The sequence below is a fragment of the Ornithorhynchus anatinus genome, chromosome 14, assembly GCF_004115215.2.
Source record: "Ornithorhynchus anatinus isolate Pmale09 chromosome 14, mOrnAna1.pri.v4, whole genome shotgun sequence".
NCBI lineage: Eukaryota > Metazoa > Chordata > Mammalia > Monotremata > Ornithorhynchidae > Ornithorhynchus > Ornithorhynchus anatinus.
Window position 1 is genome coordinate 51,307,542 of NC_041741.1, and position 17,382 is coordinate 51,324,923.

Here is a 17,382-nt window from a genome sequence, read left to right on the forward strand (position 1 = left end):
CTATGTGCCAGGCACCGTATTACTACTACTACTAATAATTGGTAATAATTATGGTATTTGTTAAGTGCTTACTATGTACCAAGCACTGTTTTAAGCGTTCAGATACAAGATGATCAAGTTGGACTCAGTCCCTGAAGCACTTTACAAATACTATTAAAAAAAACTAAAGAGGGATGGAGAGAGAGGAGGACTGTGAACAACATCGAAATGCATGAAAATAACAATTATAATAATAATAATAATTGTGGTGTTTATTAAGTGTTTACTCTGTGCCAGGAACTTGCTAAGCATTTTGGTAGATACAGGGTACCACGTGGGACTCACAGTCTAAGTAGGAAGGAGACTAGGTATTGAATCCCCATTTTGCAGATGAGGGAACCGAGGCCCAGAGAAATGAAGTGACTTGCCCATAGTCACACAGCGGGAAAGTGATGGAGCTGGGATTAGAAGCCAGGTCTTCTGACTCCCAGCCCTGAACACTTTTCACAAGGCCACACCGCTTCCCTTGGTTAAAGGTGCCCCATTAGAGTGGCGACTCCCCGAAGGCAGGGCGTACGGCGCTTCCGCGCTCCGTATTCTCCCCACAGCCGGTAGGGCTCCGGCAGAGTCTCTCAGGCAGCTGCCCGGTGACCGCTGGGAAGCTGGCCAAAGGGAGGAGCCCTCCAGTCAGTCGATCGTATTTACTGAGTGCTTACTGTGTTCAGAGCACTGTAATAAGCCCTTGGGAGAGTACAATCTAACAGACACACTCCCTGCCCACAAAAAGCTTACAGTCTAGAGGGGAGCTTCTGGTCTAGAGAGGGGTGTAAGGGCCGACGGGATCCTCTCAGGCCCGAGGGAGCCACAGCCCTATCTGCAAGGGTTTATCACTACTATCTCTCCTGAGAGTTGCCACCCCCTCTGAGCACCCTCTCCCTCAGCATTTCCTCTTTGCCACACTGGAGAAATGGCCTCCTTGAGATAAATGTAGCAAAATATTGGGGGTAGCAAAGTGAACAGAGCTAGAGAATTTAGATCTTCTGTAGATAGAGAGTGACTGATAGCGCATGAGACACTGACTTCCTTTGTTTTGGGAACTAGATGACAGTTTTCCCAGACAGACCCACTTAATCTGTCTTTCCTTTGTCTCCTCCTTCCTCCTCTCTCTTTCTTTTCTTCTTCCCTCTCTCTCTCCTTCCCCCCTTTCTTCTCCCCTCTCTTCTCTCTGTCCCTCTTCTTCTCTCGGTCTTCTCTCTCTCTGTCTGTCCCTCTTTCTCTGCTTTCTCTGTCGCTCCTCCCCCTCTTTGTCTGTCTTCTTTCTCCTTTCTCTACTCCTTTATCTCTCCCCTCTCTCCCTCTTTCTCTTCTCTCTTCCTCTTTCTCTCCTCTTTGTCCTTCTTTCTCTCTTTGTGTCTTCTTTACCTCTCTCTCTGTCTTCGCTATCTCAATCCCTCTTTGTCTTCTCTCTCTCCTTTCTCTCCCTCTCCATCTCTCTCCTCCCTCCTTCTTTCTCTCTCTCTCTTTTCTCTCTCTCTGTCTTCTCTATCTCAATCCCTCTTCCTCTGTCTTCTCTCTCCTTTCTCTCCCTCTCTATCTCTCTCCTCTCTCCCTCTTTCCCTCTCTCTCTTCTCTCTCCTCTCTGTCTGTATCTTCTTTATCTCTCCTCTCTCTATCTCCTCTCTGTATCCCCCTCCTATCTCTTTCCCTTTCTGTCTTCTCTCTCTCCTCTTCCTCTCTTCCCTCTCTATCACCTCTCTTCTCCCTTTTCTCCCTGTCTTCTCTACCTCTCTCTCCTTTGTCTTCCCTATCTCCTCTCCCGCCCCCCCTTTCTCTCTCTGTGTTTTCTCTACCTCTCTTTTGTTTTCCCTCTCTGTCTCCTCTCTCCCCACTACCTCTCTTCTCTCTCTCTCTCCCCACTCTCTGTCTCTGTCTCCTCTTTCTCCCCATCTCTCCTCTCTCATCCCTAAATACGGTGAGATAGCCCAGGCCCCGAGGGGAAGGGTTTGACAGGGTAGGTGCTGGGCTGGATTCTCTGACCCGACCTGAGCTCTTCCAGTCAGGGCTGAAAAGATCCAAAGTGGAGGCTCTCTGAAGCTTGCCCTGCCTCTCAGTTATGCCCCCCACCCAAGTCCCTGCCCGCTCCTGCCCCCAATCCGCAATAAAAAGTTGGCACTTGTCATTTCAGTGCTTTCTGGAGGCTCCCCTATCCATTCATCCCCACAAAATTCCCTAGACCAGCCCCCCGAACCTCTGCAGCTACCCCTCGTCTCAGGCCTAGAGCTGAGCCACAGTCTGTAAACCAGCTCCCTGTGATTTCCTTCTTAAGAAAGATGGCATTTAGTAAGAGTTTACTCTGTGCTCAGGACTGGGGTAGCTACAGAGATGAGATCGGACATGGCCCTGGTCCCACACCGGATTCACAATCCATCTTACTCCCATCTTACAGATGAAAAAACGAGACCCAGAGAGGGTAAGCAGACTTGCCTAAGGTCATGTACGGGGGCAGCGGCAGAGCCGGGCCTCGAACGGGGGTCTTCTCACTCCCAGTCCCGTCTTTCCACTGGGCTAGGCCGATTGCTTACTCTGCGCTAAGCACTGTAGTGAGCCCGGGGGTAGATGCGAGACAATCAAATCTGACGATCCCTGTCCCAAACGGGGCTCACAGTCTAAAAGGGAGGGAGAGCGGAGAACCGAGGTGCTGAGAGGGGAAGTGACCTGTCCTAGGTCACACGGCCAGCGGGCCGGGGCAGAGCTGGGGCTCGATCCGGGTGTGCCGATTCCCGGCTCCTGCTCTTTCCACCAGGCCAGGCCACCTCTCGATTCTCCATTCAGCCAGTCTGTCCCACCTTGGTCTGCAGCTTTCCAGAGAGAAACCCTCAAACATTTGGAAAATCTGCCCTCTCCGGGAACCTTGATGGAGGTGGCTCTCCTCTCTAGGTCCTGGTCAGCACTCAGACAATAGCATCCCTCAGAACCCTGGAAAGGTCGTCCTTCCCTTGGAATCCCGGTCTGTTCTCAGAGAGCAGCACCCCCGGGAACTCTGGAGAGTTGGCCCTCCCCTTGGGGACGAGTCAGTGCTCAGAGAGCAGCAGTCCCCGGCACCCCAAGCCAAGTTGCTCTGAGCTGAACAGATCAGTGACAGAGTCTGTGGAGCAGACGGGCAGCGAATGAATCAGGGCGGAAGACACCGTCCCGTCCGGGTTGACATCACCCCGTGGTTAACCGTTGGAACCATTTCCTGAGGCCGGGGACGCCGAAGGTGCTGCTACTGTTGGCGGGGAGGGCCCGGGGCGCAGTTGGCTGAGCTCAGGCCCCCCGCCTGCCGCCCGCCGCCCAGAAAAACACCGCGCGGCCCGGCCGGCCGACCGACCGCTGACCACCCCAGCTGAGGAAAATGGCGCGAGTCCAACCACAATTTGGGGCTGTCTATTGTCAGGTCTATTTTCCTCCCCGAGAAATTATATTTAGACAGTGACACCAGAATCGCTCTGTGAATGCCGGGTCAAAGTTGAGGAACTCCAAGTTGGAGTGGGGCTGTGCAGAGAGTCCATCGAGATGAAAATTAGCACCCCCCCGACCCACACTCCCACTCCCCCTCAAACCTCTAGCTGCTTGGAGACCCATAGAAGTATTTTCCAAAGCTTCTTTTTCAAAAAATATTCATTCATTTAATCGCATTTACTGAGTGCTTACTTTGTGCAGTGCACTGTACTAAGTACTTGGGAGAGTACAATAGAACAATAAACGGACACATTCCCTGACCGCAACTTGCTTACAGTCTACAGTGGGAGATGGACATTAGTATGAAGAATAGATAGATAAATAAATCAATCACAAATATGTACAAAAGTACTGTGGAGCTGGGAGTGGGGAATGAATAAGGGGAGCAAGTGATACTTGTTAAGAGCTTACTATGTGCCAGGCACTGTACTAAGCACTGGGGTAGATACATGCTAATCATGTTAAAGTCAAGTGCTTAGTACAGTAAGTTGTAAAAATACAACCGACTGAATGGACAGTCCCCGTTCCACGTGGGGCTCACGGTCTTAATCCCCGTTTTACAGGTGAGATAACTGAAGCACAGAGAAGTTAAGTGACTGGCCCAAGGTCACAGTGCAGACAAGTGGTGGAGCCAGGATTAGAACCCAGGTCCTTCTGGCACCCAGGCCCGGGCTCTTCCACCTGGCCACGTAGGGGTTGCGAACGAATTGGCTACTTGTAGCCTTGCAAAGAAGCCCCCCCCAACCCAAATTCCACCAGCTTGCCAAACACTCTGAATAAAAATCACCATCCTTGTTGTATCTGTTAAGCACTTACTTGAGCCCCACGTGGGACAGGGACTGTGTCCATCCTAATTGTTCGTATCCACCTCGACGCTTAGTTCGGTGCCTGGCCCACAGTAAGCGCTTAACAAATACCACAATTATTAGCTCTGAGTAGCGCGGCTGGCCCGACTGGTGTGGATCCGGGTTCTCGCTACCCCAGAAAAGAGCGGTGTTGAAGCGGTGACCCCAGGGTCAAGGCCGGCTGGCCCCCAGTGGGGGCAAAGTCACAGGAAACATTGGACCGTGCCGGTCTCGATGGACCCCCTCGGTGAGATAAGCACAGGTGCTTCATCAGCCCGTCGACGGAACGCTGCTACTAGGCTGGTCTCCCCTTGGAGATGTCCAGGATGTTGAGCCGGGGCAACGTTCTCTGCCCCGTGCCGGCCCACCTGCTGTGAGTCAGTCAGTCAATCAGACATATTTACTGAGAGCTTACTTTCTGTAGACCACTGTACTCAGCTCTTGGGAGAGTAAAATAGAAAAATAAACAGACATATTCCCTGTCCACAATGAGCCTACAGTCTAGAGGGGAATGCGGAAGTTAAGAGAAATAAATAAATGACAGATATGGACATAAGTGCTGCGGGGTGAGAGGGGGGATGAATAAAGGGAGCAAGTCAGGGTGACAGAAGGGAGTGGGAGAAGCGGAAAAAGGGATGTAAGGAAGACTTCTCGGAGGAGATCTGCCTTCAGTAAGGCTTCGAGGAAGGAGACGGTCGGCTGTGAGGAGGGAGGGCAGCCCAGGCCGGAGGCAGGAGGTGGGCGAGGGGTGGGCAGAGAGACAAGAAAAGACAAGACTGAGGCACAGCGAGAAAGTTGGCATTAGAGGAGCAAAGTGTGCGTGCGTTGGGTTGGAGTAGGAGAACAGCGAGGTGAGGTAGGATGGGGCAAGGGGATCGACTGCTTTCAAGCCAACGGTGAAGAGTTTCTGTTTGACGGTGAGCCAGTCGCGAGCTCTCATCTGGTCTGTCACGGGATGGGACTCCATCCAGTCTGTTCCTGGCCTAGTCTCCGTGCAGTCTGTCCCCGGTCCCGTCTCCGGCCTGCCTATACCCACTCCATTCTTCAGCCAATCTGTTCCCGATAGAGTCCAGATCCATCAGTGGACGCCTCAATCAGTCAGTAGAATTTATGGAGCGTTTTCTGTGAGCACAGTCCTGTACTAAGCTTGGGAAAGTCCAGTGTGTGAGTTGGCCGACACTCCCCCTGCCCACAAAGAGCTTACAGTCTACGGGGGAGACAGACATTAAAAGGAATTACAGCTAGGGGAAATGGTACCTAATACAAGGGTAAGGACGTAAGTGCTGTGGGGCTGGGGTGAGTATCAAAATCCTTAAGGGTTTCACTGACAAGTCCAGAGTTTGACGCTGAGGGGAGAGTGGTCGAGGGAACTGTGGGCTTACTCAGAGAAGGCCTCTTGGGGGCGATGTGATTTACCCTTATTACTATTTTCATAATTATTATTATTAGTAATAATTTTATGTTCCCATCTGTTCCCATGGTGATGGTTGCCGCGGCAGGTCAGGATTCTCCACAGCCACCGGGAGCCCCGGTAGAATGTCCGTCACCTCAGCCGCTGGCCAGCTAATGACTCTCCCCTATAGCCACGCCCAATTTACAGATGAGGTAATCGAGTCACAGAGAAGTGAAGTGACTTGTCCAAGGTCACACAGCAGACAAGTGGCGGAGAATACGGGTCCTTCTGACTCCCAGGCCCCTGCTCCATTCACTAGGAAATGCCACTTCTCAATCAGGTATCGTCCCCATTTTACAGATGAGGTGCCTGGGGCACGGTGAAGTGAAGTGAATCGACCAAGGACAAACGGCAGACAAGTATCAGAGCCAGGATTAGAACCCAGGTCCTTCGGACTCCCAGGCCTGTACTCTATCCACTAGGTCACGCTGCTTCTCCGCCCGCTCTTTCTACCTCTTAGAATATAAGTCCCTGTGTTCAATCTGATTGTGTTGTATAGCCCAGAGTTTGGTACCAAGTGCTGAGTAAGTATTACTTTGTATATCCCCAAAGCTTAGTGCAGTGCTTGGAATACAGTAAGAGCTTTAGAAATACAGCAATTATTATAACCCTGATAATATCATCAATTATTATGGATAGAAGAGTGGCTGGTGGGTGGATGGATTGTTGGATGGGTGCTTGGGAGGACGGATGGCTGGGCGGTTGGTCGGGTGGGTGGGCGGATAGGCGGACGGGTGGTTGGGTGAATAGGCGGATGATGGAAGAAAGGAAGGCAGGGAGGAAGGGAGGGAGGGAGGGAGAAAGAAAGAACAGACGGATGGGTAGATGAGTGGATGGATGGAAGGCAGGAAAGAAGGATGGATGGATGAGTGGCAGATGGGTGGATGAGCGGACGGAAGAGCGGATGCGTGGATGGACGGCGGCTGGATGGGTGGGTGGAAAGAAGTAAGGACGGCCGGGCAGGCGGATGAATGGCAGACGAGCGGATGGAGGACCGGAAGCGTGGACGGAGGGGCGGGTGGAAAGAAGGAGGGGCGGGTGGAAAGAAGGAAGGGCGGACGGACTACGGGAAGGACGGATCGACGGGGTCAGCCCCGCTGACCTCCGTCGATCGATCGCTCGATCGATCGACCGACCCCCGGCCCCGCGCGGTCGCTGTCGCCCTCCCAGGTCCTGGAAGAGCGAATGAAACTGGAGTGCAAATGCCACGGCGTGTCGGGGTCCTGCACCACCAAGACGTGCTGGACGACCCTCCCCAAGTTCCGCGAGATCGGCTACGCGCTGAAGGAGAAGTACAACGCGGCCGTCCAGGTGGAGGTGGTGCGGGCCAGCCGGCTGAGGCAACCCACCTTCCTCAAGATCAAGCAGATCCGCAGCTACCAGAAGCCCATGGAGACCGACCTGGTCTACATCGAGAAGTCGCCCAACTACTGCGAGGAGGACGCCGCCACGGGGAGCGTGGGCACCCAGGGCCGCCTCTGCAACCGCACGTCCCCCCACGCCGAGGGCTGCGACATGATGTGCTGCGGGCGCGGCTACAACACGCACCAGTACACCAAGGTGTGGCAGTGCAACTGCAAGTTCCACTGGTGCTGCTTCGTCAAATGCAACACGTGCAGCGAGAGGACAGAGGTGTTCACCTGCAAATAGGGACGGGCGCCCGCGTGGGCGGATTCCGTCGGACGGGGCGCGGCCGGCCGCCGGCCAAGACGGCGGGAGGCCCGCTCGGCGCCGAGAGCATCATTTTGCACAACGAGCTTTCTCGGGGGAAGTCGAGGAACGGCCCCCTCCCTATCTCTCTCTCTCTCTGCCCGCCGCGGCCTCCCCACGCTCCCGGGGAGACACCCCCTCCGGTAGGCCCTCGGGACCCTCTACCGTTGGGGAACACGAGGGCGGCGGGGAGCGTTCCGGCCCCGAGATTCCCCCCCTCCCCGCCGACCGCCCGGCGCTTGTCTCTTCTCAGTGCATCCTGGGCATCGCCCCCACCTTCTGACCCGAGGTCAAAGTCCTACATATCAGAGAGTCCACGTGAACGAGTCCCATCCGGTACTTGGTTTGGAAAACCCAACGGTCCTCTCCCCTTCCCTTCTCGCCCCCACCGCCTTTTTGGAGAGAAAAGGAAACTGAGACTTTGCCATTTTTTTGCCTAGGCGAGGCGGAAGAAGTTTAGAAAAACGACACCGGGGGGTTTTGACCACTGTTTGGGAGCAGACCGGTTGGCGCGGGGACGGCGCGGGGGATGGAGAGAGGGGCGAAACCTTGGAAAGACACCACTGTCGGCCGAGCGAGCCTCGTGAAGGAGGCCAGCGGTCACTGCCGGTGACACTGGAGCTGTGCGAATGGACACTGAAGGGAAGTATTTATGTTTAATACCATCCGAAAGAATTCTAAGCACTAACGGGTAGCCGCGTCTTCATTCCGTACTAAATGTAAACTTATCGGAACTGACTTTTATGATCTTTCTCTCCGATTACCCCCGAGTTTTTCAGTGCTACTGATCTGTCTGTTTTCACAGAGTACTGACAGGCCTTAACGGGTGATACGAACTGAGCCAGATCAGAGGCCGCACCCCAGTTCCACCCCCTCCCCCGCCCCTCAGCCCCGACGTGTCCGGGCTTCCGATCACAGCTAGTTTTTATCCTGGGTCCGGGATCCCTCCCTCCGATCGTGGCACGTAATTATTTTTTTTTCCCCGGGCCCCCGATCCCATCCCCTAATCACGGCCCGATTTTTTTTCCCTCTTGGAAACTGCCAACTTCCAAACCACATTCCTGGATCCGGCGGGACCGTTTTGGCGTTCAGACAGGAAGCCATATGGTCTCTGATTCCGGAGCCCCCACTCATCAGGTGTCTGACTGGGACCCCCTCCGCTGGGAGCGGGTGCTTGAGCGAGAGGACGGTGGGGCGTCCCTGCCCTTGATCCTCCCAGTCACCGGGGTGCTGCGGGACTCTAGACTGTAAGCTCGTTGCGGGCGAGGAATGTGGCTACCAACTCTGTTATATCGTACTCTCTTAGTACAGTGCTCCCCACGCAGTATGCACTCAATAGATACAATCGATCGGTTGATCGAACCCGTACGCGATTCCCCAGGCCCGGCCCCCACCCAGCTCCTCCGGGGCGCCCAGTCCCGACCGACTTCCCGTAGGCCCAGGAGTCAGGAGAGGCATCGCTCCTCCCTCCCCGCCTGTTCCAGAGCCTCGCTCTCAGTCCCAGATAGCCCGGCCCGACGGCATGAGCTTTCCTGCCTCGCCCCTCCATCCCGAGTCCATACAGAACGGTCAGGAAGACCCGGGAACGGAAGCCCCGTTTGCACCGGTCCACTGGCCTCGACAGCCCCCCGGGCGGGCTGCGGGAAGTCAGAGTCACAGGAGGCGTGACCGCCCGCTTCTGAAAATGGCTCCCGTCGCGCCGAGGCCCTCCGTGACCCGTCCTCCCCTCGGCCCCCATCAGAATTCCCACCCCCGAGGACGACGTCAAACCGCTACCCTGTTCTCCGACCCCTTCCCCTTCCCCCTGCCACTCCTGGCCTTTCTCCCGAGGGAGGAAAACCGATAACATTCTGCTGGGAACCGTGTGTCCTGATGCAGGCTGGCTCAGAGAAGCAGCATGGCTTAGTGGGTCGAGCGGGGGCCCGGGAGTCAGAAGGACCTGGGTTCTAATCCCGGCTCGGCCACTCGTCTGCCGTGTGACCTCGGACAAGTCACTTTACTTCTCTGGCCCTCAGTTCCCTCATCTGTAAAATGGGGATTAAGAGTGTGAGCCCCATGGGAGACGGGGACTGTGTCCAACTTAACTTGTATCCACTCCAGCGCTTAGAACAGTGCTTGGCACGTAGGAAGTGCTTAACAAGTACCATAATAATAACTATTATTGTTACGACGCAGCATTTCACAAGGAAGAGCCAGTGACATTTGAGAGCGAGTCAGTCCATCAGGGACAAGTATTTATCGAGCACCTACCGTGCGCACTGTACTCAGCTCTTGGGAGGATACGGTGGAGTTAGTAGACAGTGCTCCCTGCCTTCTAGAAGCTTAGAGTCTACTCTGTGCAGAGCACTGTACTGAGCGCTTGGGAGAGGATAAGAGAGTTAATAGGCACGATCCCCGCCCTCAAGGAACTTGCAGTCTCCCGTGTGCAGAGCACTGTCCTGAGCGCTTGAGAAAGTACAATAGAATTAGTAGATACGATCCCCACCCTCGAGAGGTGTACAGTCTACTGTTGGCAGAGCACTGTATTGAGCGCCTACTGTGTGCGGAGCACTGTACTGAGCACACACTGTGTGTAGAGCACTCTACTGAGTGCCTACTGTGTGCAGAGCACTTTACTGAGCACTTGGGAGAATACAACAGAGTTAGCAGACACAATCTCTGCCCTTGAGGAGTTTACAGTCTAGCGGGGGAGACGAGGCACGGGACAGAAAGACCAGCCTCCCATCCCCCCGATGCTGACCTTCGGGAAGGACGGGGATGGGGCGGGCGTGACCGGAAATGGAGTCTAGTACGTCTCCGTCCCGCAGAGCCACTGCCCGGGGCGCTAGTGAGCACCCCCGTCCTGCTCCGATGATCCGATACACTGAATTTCCTGCTCAGTTTTTGGGCAACCAGCGCTCGATGCCCAATCCTAAGGTACCAGACTCTGTAAATACCTAGGCTAGCGTTTGTTAAGGAATCCCATTAAGTTATATTATTGTATATCATTTAAATGTCTAGAGACTATTTTAAATTATTGTGAAGAACACTGAGTCGGAAGGACCTAGAAGACGCCGACGCCGTCTCCCTGGGAAAAGGGGGACGGCGATCCTCCACGTCCTGTCCTTCCTCGCGAACGAGAATGTCGAACGGGTGTCCGGAAAGGGTGATTCCGGGTTTCGGAGACAGCGCCCGGAGAGCAGCGTCGCCAAACGAGCGCCCGGAGTGCGGCGTTGGGGGTAGAGGATTGCGGGGGGGGGCCGGATCCAGCGCCCCTGTCAGCCGGCTCCGAAACGACATGCGACCGCCCCCCGGCCCCCCGCCCCCAGTTCCCCATCCCCCCCGGGACCCCCGACCTGCAGGGTCGCCCCAAATGCTGTACGTTATTAAAGAACTTCGAACCGACGGAACACGTGTCGCCTCTGTTTGCGCACCGGGCCGTGCCCAGAAGGAGCCCCGCGGCCCCCGGGAATGACCCCGCCCCCCAGAGGACCGGTCAGAGACCCCCGCGAAAGACCGCGCCCCGGCTGGAGAACAGTGCCGACGTGACCACCACGAGGCCGCCCCCGCCACCCCGAACAGGGGGTTGCGGAGGCTGGGGTGGGGGTGAGGGTGGGGGTCGCCAACCCCGCGCAGAGGGAGAGGGGGCCCTGGGGATGGGGGGTGGGCTGTGGGGGGGAGAAAATCACCTCCATCTTGGAGGGAAGGGGAGGGTCAGGGGAGCCCAGGGAGAGAAAAAAAATGGTGGTATCTGTTAAGCGCTTACTGTGCCCCAGGCGCCGTACTGAACGCTGGGGAAGATAGAAGCCGAACAGGTTGGACACAGTCCCTGTGCCACATGGGGCTTCCGGTCTCGATCCCCATTTTACAGAGGTGGGAAATGAGGCCCAGAGAAGTGAAGTGACTTGCCTAAGGTCGCGCAGCGGACGAGTGGCGGAGCTGGGTTTAGAACCCACGACCTCCTGCCACCCGGGCCCGGGCTCTATCCACCGCACCTTGCCGGCGAGGGGCTGCGGGGCGGGCTCGGATGTAGCCGTCCCCGTCCTGCGGAGGGGTGGGGGCGGAGGGCTCCGCGGGGCAGCCGAGTCGGGGCCCCCGGCCCACGGAGGATTAGTGGCCGGTGGGGCGACTCGGGGTCCGGCGGCGGCCTGGCCTCCTCCCGCTCCGACGCTCGCCCCCTGCGCCCGGGGAGGAAGGACCCACCAAGCCCACCGACCCCGGCCCCCTCCGAGGGCCGCCGCCAGTCCGGCGAGGGCAAGGTGACCGACGCGGGCCAGCCCACTCTCCCGCCCGTCGCCGTCCGCGAGGCGGACCGGATGGCTTCTGGGCACAGGGAGCTGTACTGGGCGCTCCCTGGGCGCGCTGCCCCCTACCACTAACCTTCTCACTGCAGAGCACCGTACTGGGCACCTACTCGGTTCAGCGCTTTACTGAGAAGCAGCAGGACCTAATGGATAGAGCCCGGGCCCGGGAGTCAGAAGGACCTGGGTTCTAATCCCGGCTCCACCACTTGTCCGCTGTGGGACCTTGAGCCAGTCCCTTCGTTTCTCTGGGCCTCAGTTCCCTCATCTGTCAAATGGGGGATGAAGACTGTGAGCCCCATGCGGGACAGGGACCGTGTCCGGCCTCATTAGCCGATATCTACCCCGGCGCTTAGAACAGTGCCTGACATACAGTAAGCGCTTAACAAATGCCATCATCATCATCATCATCATCATCATCATTATTATTACTGGACACCTACTATGTTCAGAGCGTGAGCTGGGTGCCTTCGGAATGCAGAGCCCCGGGCTGGGCAAATAGGGAGGACGGGTAACAACCATATCCTCATTTTACTGAAGAGGAAACGGAGGCTCAGAGAGGTTGAGAGACCCGCCCGAGGTCACACAGCAGGCCAGAGGCAGAGGCGGCACTAGAATCCAGATCACCCGATCCGGGCCCTGGACTCTCTCCACCGTGGCGGGAATTTCAATTCCCGGCCCCGGCCCCGTGTGCCGTCCAGCGGAGAGAGGATGGATCCGGATGTGAGGAGACCCAGCCTCTCCTCCCAGCTGTGACTCTGGACTGCTGCGTGGCCTTAGGTAAATCGCTTAACCTCTCTGAGCTTCGGTTTCCTCGTCCGTAAAATGGAGAGAATAAAACCAGCCTCTCCCCATTATGTACTATAAAATTATTTATTCATATCAGTGATTGTCTCCCCCTCTAGACTCTAAGTTCGTTATGGGCGGGGAAACCGTCTGCTAGTTCCGTTGTATCGTACTCTCCCAAACACTTAGTACAGTGCTCTGCACACAGTAAGCATTCAAAAAATACCATTGATTGATTGATGGTACAAAGCCAAGGTAGCATCGCTGCAATGGTCAGAGCCCCGCCGTGCGTCCCGTGGGGAGAGCCCGGCTCCGGGAGCCCAGAAACCCGGCTTCTCGTCCCGGCTCAGCCCGAAACTGGCTATCGTGGGCAAAGACCACACCCGCGTTTCGCCACGTGCTGCGCTCCCGCCCGCCGACTCGCCCGTTGCACTTGTGTCCCGGTGAGCACAGGCAGGGCGGGGAAGACCGGACGCTCGTGGTGGGCAGGGAACGTATCTTTCAACCCTGTTAACGTTGTACTCTCCCAAGTGCTCAGTACGGGGTTCTGCACACAGTGAGCGCTCAATAAATACGACTGATGTCCACGAGTGGCATCGGGCCAGTCACGGGTAGGAGGATCGACTCCTCCGGGCTGGGGCGTCTGTTCCGCCGCCTCAGACCGAAGGAAAGTTCTGTCTTTTCTAACGCCTCGCTTTTCCCAAACGAACGAATAAATGAAACAGGTAGAGCTCCTTGAAGATTAAAAAAAAAAAAAAAAAGAATACATTAGAACTCCTCTTAAGAGCGCATTCCAAGCCCGCATTCCTGTGTCCCTGGTGCAAATCCTTTGAAATTGGTGATTTTTAGGGTACATTCTCAGCGGGGGATGGCCAGATCCCGGTGCCTGGGCAAAAGGGGCCCGTTCAGCGGGGGTGGGCCCACGTGGTGAGAACCACGCATCGGGGCCCGAATGCAGTCGGATCCAAACAACGAGACCCGTGCACCGGAGCTCCTGCAGTGGGGCCTGGGTGGTAGGGATCGTGCACTGGGGCCCACGCGGGGCATGGGGCGTCCACATGGTAGGAGTCATGTGGGAAGCAACGTGCCCTGGTGGCGAGAGTCCGGGCTTGGGAGTCAGAGGACGTGGGTTCCAATCCCGGCTCCGCCACCTGTCCGCTGGGTGACCTCGGGCAAGTCGCTTCACTTCTCCGCGCCTCAGTTCCCTCATCTGTAAAACGGGGATTAAGACCGTGAGCCCCACGCGGGACGGGGACCGTGTCCAAACTGATGATACCCCAGTGCTTAGAACGGTGCTTGGCACATAGTAAGCCCTTGACAAGTACCGTCGTCATTATTCTGATCATGGGTTGGCCCACGTACCGGGGGGCCTGCAGCGGGGTCAGTACGGTGGGGGACGACGTGGCAGGGTTCTTGCACTGGGGTCCACGCACCGGGGCTCCTGCAGCGGGGTGAGTACACCCGCCGGAGAGCGCACGGCATTCTTCCGCAGGGCCCGAAACAATGCCGCCAGACAGGTTTGCCCACCGAGGCTCGTCCCGGGCCATCCCGTCCCGGTTCCTTGCGCTTCCTCGTACCCCGCCGGCCCGCCGGGGCACTCACCAGACCTTCGAGACTCGCCGGTCGCCCCAGAAAACGAACTGCCCGGTCCGCCGGGATGGCAGCTGAAAAGGGGGCGATGCCCACTTCGTGCCAAGCGCCGCGCGGAGCCCTGGGGTAGACACGATCTACACAGACGGGACCCAGTTCCGATCCTGAAGAATCGCCAGTCTAAGAGGGAGGGAGAGAGCAGGGATCTTATCCCCATTTGACAGGGGAGGAAACCGAGGCCCAGAGAAGTTAAGCGACTTGCCCGAAGTCACACGGTGGGCCGGTGGCAGACCCGGGATTAGAACCCAGGCCTCCTGACTTCCTATGGTCTGTGCAGTGGGCCGTGCCGCCTCACTAGAAAATGTTTGCCGGAAGGTCTGGCCTGGAGTGAGCTTGGGGAGCAGTTCCGTTTCTCAGGGACTAGTACGGTGCTCTGCTCACAGTGAGCGCTCAATGAATACCACTGATTCATTCAATAGTATTTATTGAGCGCTTACTACGTGCACAGCACTGTACTCAGCGCTTAGAATGTACAGTTCGGCAACAGAGACAATCCCTGCCCATTGACGGGCTCAGTGACCGACGGGTGGATTGACGGTACCCTTCAGGCTCGGCACGTGGCGGAGGGTGGGTACGAGGGGCACATCTGCGCTCCCTTCGGAGCTGAGCTCTCCCCCCGCCCGTGCCCCTCGGTCTCTGGGGGAGCGCCCGGCGCTGGCCGAGGCGCGGGATCCGGGCGGGCCGGGCGTCGCGCCGTCGTCCCCTGTCGGGCTCTGAGAAAATACCGGTTTGGGAGTTTCTCCCGGACACCCGAGCTCCGCGACTCCTCCAGGCCCGGAGAATGAGGAAGTGGCGGCGGGTGACCGGCGCGGCGGACCCGGCCCATCCGAGCCCGGGAGGCCTCGCCCGCCGGGCCCCGCTTGGGGAAGAGGGGGGGACCGCCCTCCAGCCTGCTGCCTCCTCCGCCCCCCGACAGGGTCCCTGCTCCAGGGATGGACGAGCGGCGGGGGGATGGACCTGCTGCTGTCTCCCTAAACCCCACCGGGGTTCCTTGGCGCCCCCCCCCCCCCCGCCCCGACTCCCCGGGGTCCCTTCTTGGGGGATGGGCGAGCGGTGAGGGAATGGATATGTTGTCCCCCTCTCTCCCTCCCAGGGTCCCCATCCGGGGGATGGGTGAGCGGGCAGGGTTCACTTCCCGAGGGTTGGTGGGGGGGAGGGGCTCGCACGTGGAGGACTGGGAAAAAATAGACACGTGGAGAATGGAACAGCCACAGCCCCGGGGCCTCCGACCGAAGAATGTGGAGGGGAAGAGGGGCTTGGCCGCAGAGACACGGGGAAAGAGGAAACAAACGGAGAATGAACAGAAAAGACAATAAGAGGGACGGAGAGCAGCGATCCCATCCCCACTCTGCTGGGGAGGACACTGAGGTCCAGAGAGGTGAAGTGCCCCGCCCGAGGTCGCACAGCAGAGCCAACCCCGTGCTCCTTCCTCTAGGCCACGCCGTCTCCCGTGTCCTCACTCTGTTTCAAGGGCTCAGGCCTCCGCTGCCGGCCCTCGTCCGAAAATCTACCCCAGGCCCAAATCCTGCCTTTCCCCGGGCTGTCGGGGCCGGGTCGGGGGGTGGGGGGTCACCCACCTCCGGACCCGCTGACAGAGCGAGAGGCGGAAGGACGGGCGGGGCGGACCGCCGGCACGTTCGACGCTCGGCTCCCCGAGGGCGGGGGCGGCCTTGACTGGATCCTTCTGGGCTTCTCCTTCTGGATGTTCCTCGACCAGCTGGTCCAGAGTCAGTCATTCATCCCATAGTATTTATCGAGAGCTTTCTCAGAAAGGGTCAGCGGGGGCGGGCCGGGGGTTTGAAGACCTTAGGATACAGGGAACGGGCCTCTACCCTCTCCCTAGGTTGGGTGGGCAGGCTTTGAAACTGGAGCGGGCTGGATTTAGGTTAGACGTTGGGGCATGTTTCCTGACAGTTGGGAATTTACTTACCCGTAATTCACTTCTTTATTTTAATGTCTGTCTCCCCGTTTAGACTGTGAGCTCCTTAAGGGCAGGGAATGGGTCGACTGGCTCTGCCGTCTTGTATCCTCTCTGCACAGAGTAAGTGCTCGATAAATATGATCAGTGGATTGACCGGGTGGAAGTTCCAAATTTAACGATAATAATAATGATGGTATTTGTTAAGACCATAATAGGCGTCTAGCACCGTACTAAACGCCGGGGTACATACAAGATCGTTAGTACTGTCTTCGCACAGAGTAAATGCTCAGTAAATTTGACTCAATGAATGAATCATCGATTCGGACCCAGTCCCTGTCCCACTTGGGGTTCGCAGTCTACTAGTTTTTTATCCCCATTTTATAGACGAGGAAATCGATCACCCATCAGTGGTATTTACCGAGGGCCTATCGTGTGCAGAGCACCATATTCAGTACTTGGGCGAGTACAGTACGGTAGAGTTGGCAGACACCATCCCGGCCCGCACGAGACTCCCTTTCTAGAAACACACATAGAAATCAAGTGACTTGCTCGAGGTCACACGGTTGGGAAGCGGTAGAGCCAGTGTAGGCGACGGCAGCTTCCCACAGAGAATGGTCTACTGACGCTGTTCTGTCGGACTCTCCCGGGGGCTTAGTGGAGTGCTTTGCGCACAGTGAGCTCTCGATACGTATCGCTGATTGCAGAGGTCTTCTACAAGGGGGTAGTAGCCCAGTCTATTGGGGTGAGTGGGCCCGGGGGCTAGTGGCTGGACTAGTTTTCCCACTGGGCCGGGGGGTGTGGGCAGTGCTGCCACCAGGTTCTCGAGGGTGGGGGGAGGGAGGGAGTGTAGACCCGTGGGAGCGGAGAAGGCGTGACCGGTCCCCTGCCTCCGTTCCCGCAGCCCTGACGTCAAAGCGGAGGCCCTTGACGCAGGCCGCGGACGTCCACTGGGGAGTGGACCGGGGGCGGGGGGTGTTCCCTTTCATCCAAGACGTCCACTGCCCTCCTCTCCCGCCCCGCAACCAGCCCCCGGCCCCACCCCGCCCCACCGGCAGCTTCACCTTCCCGAGCGGGGCCTGTGCGTCCGCCAGACGTCCGACGGCGGAACAGGAGACCGGGCTTTGTCCCGCCTGCGTCCGTGGAGGAACCAGACCGGCCTGGGAAGGGGGGCAGCCCGGGCTCACAAAGCACCCGCCTCCCCCCGCCCCGCTCCGGCCCTCCCCGGGGAACTCACACCCTGGGCGCCCGGTTCCCTCC

The 17,382-nt window shown here is 57.5% G+C and overlaps 1 protein-coding gene across 1 annotated transcript in view; it reads left to right on the forward strand.

Annotated features, from left to right (window-relative positions):
- Positions 1 to 8,176, forward strand: part of WNT7B (Wnt family member 7B) — a 76,839-nt gene extending 68,663 nt beyond the window's left edge. Inside the window, exon 4 of the mRNA XM_029079047.2 lies at positions 6,949 to 8,176. Within this exon, the coding sequence (XP_028934880.1) occupies positions 6,949 to 7,428 (480 nt within the window). The 3' untranslated portion in view covers positions 7,429 to 8,176. The remainder of the gene's footprint in view (positions 1 to 6,948) is intronic.
- Positions 8,177 to 17,382: the final 9,206 nt, after the last annotated feature.